Raw genomic sequence first — 10,393 nt, 5'->3', positions numbered from 1 at the left:
TTACTTGGAAAGACTGGTGAAGAACTTATTTCATCATTATTATCTAAATTAGGGGATGTTTTCCTGTTGATTTTAGGCATTTTCTTCTTCTTTGATGTCATTAGTATTAATTAGTTTTTTTTTTTTTTTTTGGGGGGGGTTTTTTTTTTTTTTGGGGGGGGAGGGGGGGAAATTATTTCTCTTTCTCGTTTCCTTCTTGTTTGTTCAGCATGATCTTCATTTCCAGTGTCTAGAGATGGCAATTCCTCATCTTTCATTAGTACGTCATAAGGGTTGCTTATTGATACTGTATTGCTAGATTCTTCAAGATTTTTTTTTAATTTCTAAGTTTGATGACCTTGTTGTTTGTTTTTCGTTAGTTTTTCCAGGTATAATAAAATGTTTCTTGGGTATTACTTTTCTACAGCGTCTCGATATGATTTATTTCTAGCAGGGTCCATTAAACCTCTTGATTTTAATTCTTGTTTTCCTTCTGGAATTGACATGCCAGACCTGCTTATTAGTAGTTTTAATTCAGTGTTATATATGTAGAATGGGCATATCTTTGATCTCGCATGATTGTCTTGTCCACAATTACAACATTTGGGAATGCCACAGTTCCAGGGTGGTTTCATGATCTTCTGAACCACAGAATGGACAAATTGGTTCATTTCTACATTTGTTTTTTGTATGTCCATACTTAGAGCAATTTGTGCATTGAAGAGGCTTTGGTACATGGGGTAATACCTCTCTTCTCTGGCCTTCTATTTTAATATTAGGTGGAAGAGTCTGCCCTTCAAATTTAATTTTAGCTATTCTCAATTTTTTTCCCTGCTGTCTTTTATTTGGGATTTCATATACTTTTACGTTTTCAATATTAAGATATTAATTTTTAATGAGTTCAATAACAATGTCTCATCTGGTAGGCCATCACAATCATTATTGGGTGGTAACATTACTGTTCCCTCAATACTGTTCAACTTGTCATGTCTTTCGACTGTGACATTTATCCCATTCATATTATTAAGCATTTGATAATTTTCTGATTGAAGTTTTGTGGTAGCTTCCACTATCCATTCTTTTCTTGTTATAGATCTAAATGTCATTTCTTTGGTTGGGTACTGAGCTAATAAAATATTTTCAAATTTAGCAGCTGTCAGCTCGGTTTCTGTTTTAAAAACTAAGTATCTTGGCCAAGTGCCATATCCAAATAATGAGTCAAAGTGTACCAATGTAGGATCTGCTCTGTATTTAGGTCGTCTTTTTCGAAAACTATAAATATTTTCATTTGTTACTGGAGGAATTTCCTTTTGTGGCATTAAGTATGGTTCCATAGTTATTATGTTTGATTTGGGTACGGATCTAGAATCATCGTTTACTTCTTTATTTACACTTTCCTGAGCCTGTTCCAAGTCCATTCCAGGGTGGTCAACAATGGTGGCTAATGTATCGTCCATAGATACGAGTACTGTATTATTTCAGCCAGGTAGTCCTCTGCCCACCACATTCCTCAGTAAAACGGAGCCCAACAAGGGAGGGATGAGTTATGCGACTTTTAGTGGCCACCCCTAGAGGCTACAACCTGGTTATACACATGGCTCCCAGAACTTAAGGCGTCATCAGTCCGTCGAGATCAGACCCAGCTCTGGGGGGCCATGTTTGACATTAGACTTTCCCCTCGCTCGGGCTCGTCAGGTACTCGAATTCTGCAGATGGAGAGACATGTCAGTCCTCTTCACCCTCCATCAAATCAGAGGAGCAGTCAGAGCCGTAATTCAATGTAGGTCCAAGGTTGTCAACTAATAGTCACTCATGACGGGAAGAAGTCGAGGATTGAAAATAGGAGAAGGCTCAAAAGTAGACCGAGCTTAGTCTGGATGCTCAGAACTGGCCTCTGTAGCATGGTTAGACCTGCCAGGGTAGGGCACTACTCCGCTACTGTAGCCCAGTTCATCCTTGCACCACACAAGCCCCACCACCACATCAAGGTGCCGGGCCACTGGTGGGGATCAATGGAAGAGGCGCCCACGTACATACGAATGCACACTTCGTTAACGCCCCTTGTTACTGGCTACATCCAGTTTCCCAAAGGCACTTTGAAAAGGCCCATGAACTGACGAACATTGACTTGCCTAACTATGCAGTTTCGAATCATGCCATCACAGAAATCATTTACAGGCAGTCCCCGGGTTACGACGGGGGTTCCGTTCTTGAGACGCGTCGTAACCCGAAAATCGTCGTAAGCCAGAACGACGTTTGGAAATATGTCTTAAACTAATAAAAAGTTATAAAAACCTTACTTGTAATCCTTTGGTTACACTACATGTTGTTTCCTGTAGTTTTATGTACAACCTGAAGTTATTTTCATAAAAAAATGCTGGTTCTTGAAGGTAAAAACTATTGTAATCCTCTGGTGACACTACATTCTTGAAGTTTTATGTACAACCTGGAGTGATTTTGCCAAATCTTGAGGGCTACAAGAACAGTTGATTACTATTTACGTATCATATAGACTAATTAAAGTAAACGTATCTTTAAATAGGCTTATATATTAGTATCAACAAAACATTTCCTGGCATGAGTCAGAGGCTGTTTAATGAAACGAACACTTCTCTGTCCTATCTGTTCAGAAAATAAACGTTACGTCAATCCCCGAGACCATTGTTGCCGCCAAGACCTCTCTCTCTCTCTCTCTCTGATCAAATTACACTGGAACCTTGACATACGATTGCCCTAATATACGAATGTTTTGAGATACAACAGAAAATTTGCGAAAATATATGCTCTGATATACAACGAAATATTTGAGATATGATTTTATGATGTGATAGTTGTATAGGTGACCGATAAATGTCGTTCAGTCTGTTTGTTGGTGCTGCATCGTTAACACGTCGTTGTTTAGTTCGTTGTATTTGTGCCTATTTTTCGTGTTATTTTGTGGATTTTCTATTTTTTGTTATATTAACCATGGGTCCCAAAGCTAAAGACAAAGCAGGTGATAAGAAAAAACCCAAGAAAATTATTTCGATGGAAGCAAAACATGAAATTATAGCAAAGCATGGAAATATGCCTTAAACTAATAAAAAGTTATAAAAACCTTACTTGTAATCCTTTGGTTACACTACATGTTGTTTCCTGTAGTTTTATGTACAACCTGGAGTTATTTTCATAAAAAAATGCTGGTTCTTGAAGGTAAAAACTATTGTAATCCTCTGGTGACACTACATTCTTGAAGTTTTATGTACAACCTGGAGTGATTTTGCCAAATCTTGAGGGATACAGACAAACAGTTGATTACTATTTACGTATCATATAGACTAATTAAAGTAAACGTATCTTTAAATAGGCTTATATTATTAGTATCAACAAAGCATTTACTGGCATGAGTCAAGAGGCCGTTTAACGAAACGAACACTTCTCTGTCCTTAACTCGGAGCGTCGGAAGACGCCTCTCTCTCTCTGATCAAATTACTGGATAATGTCTCTCTTTGGATACTTGGAATTTGCGTTGTAATCTAACCAGAAACTTAGTTTTGTTATTATTACTGGAAACAAGCAATGATTTTCTCATTATTTGCGCTTTTGGACTGTTATATGTAAACTTTGCGCACCGCAAGCTAGTATGTATTCATTCGCTCGGAAACTAGTTCCGCATATGAGGCGTCACTAAAAAACATAGAAAAATACAACATAAAAAGTGTCAAAAATCATCATAACCTCAAAATTTTTGTTGCTAAACTATAAAGGATTTTTATCATAGTATGCGTTTTTTAAAAGCGTCATTAACTCGAAGCGTCGGAAGTGGCAGTGTCATAACCTCGGAACAAGCGTCGTAACCCAGGACGGATTTTTCCATTGAATATTTAAGAAAAAGCGTCGTAACCTCGGAACGTCGTAAGCCGGAACCGTCGTAACCCGAGGACCGCCTGTATCAGCTTTTCTCGGGTCGTTGCTTCGGCTTTGTTCTCCACATTCCAAAAAGGTCACAGCGCATCAAATTATGCTATTAAATATATCATTAATTATAACCCTAGGACTTACATATATATATAACATATATATATATTTTAGGGCTGTTGCCTTGTATAATAAGGCGCCCTATGAGGTAATGTTAGACTTGCGATAATCTTACGCTAAGTCGGGTTTGTAGATCACTTACGAAGTCGGTATTATCTTCTTTGGTTATGACGACGATGTTTTAAACTCATGATGATTCGGCAATGAAGTGAGGTTCTAGTCGAAAACACGAAGTATAAAAATACATACATATATTCTTCTGAAGATGTCTTCTTATGACGATAGCTTGATCGCTTCTGCCAATGATGATGGCTAATTCTATTCTCTCTACATGATAAAGCTTAGGTAAAGAGATACAGGTCTTCTAATGACAATAGCTAACTCTATTCTGCCTCTACTACCATCTCGGTTACCAGTCATAAAGGAAGCAGACAGTAGCTCCAACATACAATCAGATGACATAGTTACATACGAACATACAATCAGATGACATAGTTACTAATCACGTACGCCGCTTGAGCTATAGGTCACGGTGTTTGTCTCAAGCAGGAAGCTTGGACTAAAGTTTATAAACAATTGAATGACTACAGGTGACGGCATGTTATCTTAGCCTACATACTTTATCGTCTCTGGTCTGATCACATTCCTGCAAGCAATCTGGTTGACCTCTTAATTTTAGTCTTTTATATATATGGACTAACATTCCATATTTTTATTATGTAAACACTTACACTATATATATATATATATTATATATATATATATATATATATATATATATATACAGTGGTACCTTGAGATACGAGATTAATTCGTTCCGGAACCGGGCTCGGAACTCGAAAAACTCGTATCTCAAATCAATTTTTCCATTTTTAAATTAACTGAAATGTATTTAATCCGTTCCAGACCTATGAAATATACCCCAAACCATCGTAAATAATGAAGAAAACACACATATAAATGTAGAAATATAGTACAAAAAATTATACAGTAATATATTTTAGTAATGAATAGAATTAAAGTAAAATAAAGAAAAGAAAAAGTTAATTTAATCTAACCTTGGTGACAGTCGCGTGCGGGTGGCTAAGGGAGGCGAGTGACGGAGGGGAGGGGTGGACGGCTACATTAGTCCCGTTACGTAAACAGGAATTTTTCCTAACAGAAAATGAAAAATGAACATTAAAATGTAAACTAAAACTAAAATTTAGCAATGAATAACAAAGTTACGTAACACAACAAAAAGTTAAGAACACGTAATCTTACCTTGCTGACAGGCGAGTGCGGCTGGCTAACGGAGTCGAGTGACGGAGGAGGGAGGAGGAGGAGGGAGCAGGGAGGGCTAGTCCCGTTACGTAAACAGCATTTTTTCGAACACAAAAATGATAACATTAAAATGTAAACTAAAACTGCATTTCCTTAACTTTAATAAAAATTTGCACTTTCCTTAACTTAAATTTGAAAAATACTAAATGCTCTTTAAACTTAAAACTTAACCTAAGCGATACGTAAGTTTAATCAGCACTTGTTTTCTGCCTTTTAGAATCCCTTTCGGCACTTTCATTTGCGCTTCTCTTTAACAAAAATTTATCCAAAGAGCTTTGCTTCTGCCTCCCTTTTAGAATGTTCCGGAAATGAGTCAAACAAGTGTCATTAAATAACGCTGAAGCACGACTAGTCGAAACTTTTTCTGGATGTTTCTGTTCAATGAAACTCGAAAGTGTTTCCCACATTGCTAACATGTCTTTAATTTGACTTGTAGGAATCACTTCCTCCGGCTCTTCCTCCCCCTCGCTACAGCTGCTAATCTCTTCCAGGGCCTTCGTATGTTGCATCACCTGCAGCTCCTTCAACTCCTCAATTGAGAGTTCCTCCTACTGTTCCTCGACGAGTTCGTTGACGTCGCCCTCATCTACCTCCAGACCCATCGACTTTCCGAGGGACACAATCTCCTCTACCGTTGCTTGGGGTACGAACCCTTCGAAGTCCCTCTCTGAAACAGCATCAGGCCATAGCTTTTTCCACGCCGAGTTCAAGGTTCGTCTCGTTACCTCTTGCCATGCAGAGTCAATGATACGTAAACATGCGACGATATTGTAATGCCCTTTCCAAAACTCTCGAAGGGTAAGCTTGGTGTTCTCTGCCACCTCAAAGCATCGGCGGAACAAGTGCTTTGTGAAAAGCTTTTTAAAATTTGCAATGACCTGCTGATCCATTGGTTGCAGGATGGAAGTCGTGTTGGGTGGGAGGTAGAGGACTTTCACAAACTGGAACTCCTCGAGAATGTCATCTTGAAGACCAGGTGGGTGGGCCGGAGCATTATCCAAAATTAATAAGGCTTTCAGTGGGAGGTTATTCTTTTGAAGATATTCCTTCACTGAAGGACCGAAGACGAGGTTTACCCAATCTGTAAAGAACTGCCGCGTAACCCATGCCCTTGCATTCGCGCGCCACATTACGTGCAGTTTTTCTTTCAGAATTTTGTGTGACTTGAACGCTCGAGGATTTTCAGAATGGTAGACTAGCAGTGGCTTTACTTTACAGTCACCACTAGCATTTGCACACAATGCAAGGTTCAGACGGTCCTTCATGGGTTTATGGCCTGGCATCTTCGTCTCCTCTTCGGTGATGTATGTCCTCCGTGGCATTTTTTTCCAAATAATCCCGTCTCATCGCAGTTAAAGACTTGTTTGCGGGATGTAGCCTTCCTCCTCAATAAGCTCAGCGAACTCGACGATGTACCTTTCAGCTCCCTTTACATCGGCACTCGCAGCTTCACCATGCCTCACCACCGAATGAATGCCACTTCTCTTCTTAAAATTATCGAACCACCCACGACTTGCCTTAAACGTGTCTTCTGCTCCCCCTTCTGAAGTTGATGCCTCTTCCTTCTTCAAATCTGCGTAAATAACGCGAGCCTTTTCGCAAATTATACTCTCCGTCACTGTATCTCCCGCTAGTTCCTTCTCTTTCAACCATACCAAGAGCAGCTTCTCCATTTCTTCATGGACATTTGTCCTTAATTGCGACAGAATTGTAGTTCCTTTAGCTGTTTTTGCACTTTTGATGGCATCCTTTTGCTTTATGATCGTACAAATGGTCGATGTGCTACGCTCATACACCCGGGCCAGTTCCATCACTCGTACACCACGCTCATGTTTTTCTATTATTTCTCGCTTTACCTCTATCGGCAGCATTCTCTTCTTCTTTTCGCCACTCTCCTTTGCATGTACTTTCTTTGGCCCCATGATGGTAGGTAAAAAAGTTCACTAATTCGTGAAAAACAGCGAAAACACGAGTACAGCTCACAAACACAACTTAAATCTGTCGGCCACACGTGCGAGTGAGCTCGTGGGATGCTCCCAGCTGATGCTGCCTCCCGCGAACGCCAACTAGCGGTGGCGTCCCCGAACCAACTCGGATCTCGGGACCACAGCTCGGGTCTCAAGGCAAAATTTGGACCGAATTCCACCTCGGGTCTCAAAGCACTCGTATCACAGGACGCTCGTATCTCAAGGTACCACTGTATATATATATATATATATACATATATATATATTTATTTATTACATTTTTCGATTCTGGTACGAATACATAAATAAAAGGAATGCAGGTGATACTTCTCTTTTTGCATACAATGAAATATATATCATCATGCACAGATACGGATATATAAAAACTTGTAATAAATATAAAAATAAATATAAAATAAATGCAGAATACTCACTCGTAATCCTGACTCTTCGTTCTATTCCCTCCTCCATTGAAGAGTCTTGCATTTTTTTCCTCTCGACATGACGAGGTACAGGTGGAGGAGGGAGACGCGTGCCCTTACTGCCGAAGGGACACACGGTCCCGTGTGCCCTCGCTGTCTGTCGCTGAGGCGCACTCCAATAAAAGACCGCAGTGTGGTATTTGCGGTCACACTCCCCGAACCTGCATAGAGCTATTCTGCAGGTGCGACAGAAGAACCGGGTGTCTCTCCTTCTGCCATTCATATGGCACACCAGGCACCGTTTCTGCCTGCGCCCTTGTAAGAGCTCCAGTATGTGATCCCCTGGGTGCAGCCGACACACAGGGTCCACTACCCGACGAGAACCGGTGGGGGAGGGGCCGGCAGCAGGGGCGTTGGCAGCAGCGGCAGGAGCAGGATGACCGAAGTTGGCCCTCCTAAGGTCTGCCCTTTCCTCTAGGGGCAGATCTGCAGCTCGGGGCAGGGGGGCAGACATGGAAAGCCACTCATCAGGATTAAAGTGGATGAGGGCATCCCCGGCTGCCTCGAGGAACTGCAAGTGGGTCATCCTCCGGAGACCTGGACCGTAGTACCCACAGAAGAGAATGTAGGCATTTTGGAGGGCCAACTGAAGAATGTACTTGAGGAGCTTCTGGGTCCACCTCCTGGTTCTCCTGGCGAAGGGATAATACTGGATGAGTTGATCAAAGAGATCAACTCCTCCCATGTGCCTATTGTAGTGCCCAATGACGGTAGGGCGGTCTGCACGAAACTCCTCATACACAACTCGGTCCTGTCGACGTGTCTTCTTCCGCTGTAAGACCTCCTCTTGGACGGGTTCATGGCTTGTCGTAATCATGGGGACGAGTTGGACACCCTTCCAACAGATGACGAAGACAGCTCCCTTCCGCCGCTACTGTGTGTCTCCTCTTGCCAGATGTTGTGGATGGCTAGCGAACCTCTTGAGGACATTCGGGGCCCCACACACCAACCGAAGGGTACCACTGACGTGAACACCTGCTTCATACAGTTCCTGGGCCAGGGATACAGTTATAATAATTATCCATAAACAGGTGGTATCCCTGGTTACGGAAACAATCCACAAGCCTGAACACAGTTTCATGCATCGTGGAGAAGACCCCGGAATACACTGAGAAGTCCACGACGTATCCAATGTTGGACTTGGTAATAAAAAAAAATTTAACTCCATATTTCTTCGGCTTCTTGGGGTTATACACTTTTATGCTAAGACGTCCTTTGTAAGGCATCATCCCTTCATCCAAAGAAAGGTTCTTTGCAGGAACCACGAGATTTTTACAACGTTCTCGAATGTATTCCAACACTGGGCGCACTAAGATGAGGCGATCGGAGTTATTCCGGGGTATGGCCCTTCGGTTGAAGGCGTTGAAATATCTGTCCAACGCCAGGAAAGTGTCACGGGGCATAACGCCGGGCACATTGGGCGTACCTAAAAAAAAAAATTACGCCTCCAATATTGCCTGACGTCGGCAGCAGACATCAATCCAAAGAAAATGTGGAGCCCACAAAATGTGCCATGTCAATGAGGTTGCAGCCCCGCCAGCGATACGATAATGTCGTGTGCAGTTCATCACGGCAGTACCGAGCGTAGTCCGCCGTCTCTGCTACCAGGTACTCCAGCAATTCCCGCGTAAGGAACAGCTGGATGAACCCCAAAGCAGTGAGAGGAACAGGTACGGTGAGCCAGGGTTTGCCATGAATGGGTGCATGTTAGGTGGGGTGGGGGGTCCTCCGTCCACCCCTCGTCGCTCTCGGACGACCGACCTTCACCTTGGCTGGCGCGACGATCCGACCTTCTACGTGGCCGTGCGCGCGTTTTCGCACACGAAACCCCCCCCACTGGCCCATCTCCTTCACTTAGGCCTTCGCTTTCTGTATCGTCATCCGCGATAAAACTAGACCCCATATCCTCATCCTCCCCCTCCTCAGATTCCCCCTCATACGCACTAAAACCACTGAATTCTAGTTCACTTTCGGGATGTGAGCCTCGAACGGACATTGGGGGCAAATATTCATTGTCACTGACATCGGGAGTGATGTCCTCATCACTGGATGACCAACCGCCATCAAAATGAGGACTTGCGACATACTCCCGATCGAGCTTCGATAAGTACTCGTCGATGTCTCTTGGCTGGAGGCCTCCCAAATTTCTACGAATGCCCCTAAGGACTCTCCGATGCTTCCTAGGGGTTACTAAAGGCATATGAAACACACGTTGTGATCCTAAACCACTTTCATCCACACGTGGCCGCACAGAACAGCGTTGAGGCGCCAGGTCATCTTGGGTGCTTGGTCCTTCGCCAGCATCCAAGTCCAGAATACGCCTCACACAATCCCTTCCGACGGGTAAAACGCGCCTTTCGCGTTCCATACATCGTTGAGACATCTCTATGAACGTCCTGTAGCAACACAAATACTCAGTCTCGCACAAGTTCGGAAAAACACGATTGCGGCAAAAGATCGCTCTCGGACAACGCATCGCTGATGCCGGCTGATGCGAGAAGGAGGCATTTCGCGCATGCGCACTTGGGTCACGCTTCTAAACAAAACAACAGCTTGATCCGTGAACTCCCAGCATCCCCCAAGGCGCGTGATTGAAAAGTTTTCGGCTGGTAGGCCTATAAGTAT

General features: G+C 42.7%; 1 protein-coding gene across 1 annotated transcript; it reads right to left on the bottom strand.

Annotated features, from left to right (window-relative positions):
• Positions 1-5,867: 5,867 nt before the first annotated feature.
• Positions 5,868-6,602, bottom strand: LOC135225299 (tigger transposable element-derived protein 1-like). The gene has a single exon (XM_064264628.1). The coding sequence runs from the start codon at positions 6,600-6,602 to the stop codon at positions 5,868-5,870; it is 735 nt and encodes a 244-aa protein (XP_064120698.1).
• Positions 6,603-10,393: the final 3,791 nt, after the last annotated feature.

This window comes from Macrobrachium nipponense, chromosome 13, assembly GCF_015104395.2.
Source record: "Macrobrachium nipponense isolate FS-2020 chromosome 13, ASM1510439v2, whole genome shotgun sequence".
Classification (NCBI taxonomy): Eukaryota; Metazoa; Arthropoda; class Malacostraca; order Decapoda; family Palaemonidae; genus Macrobrachium; species Macrobrachium nipponense.
Note: the sequence above shows the minus strand (reverse complement) of the source record. Positions and strands in the feature narration are given on the sequence as shown.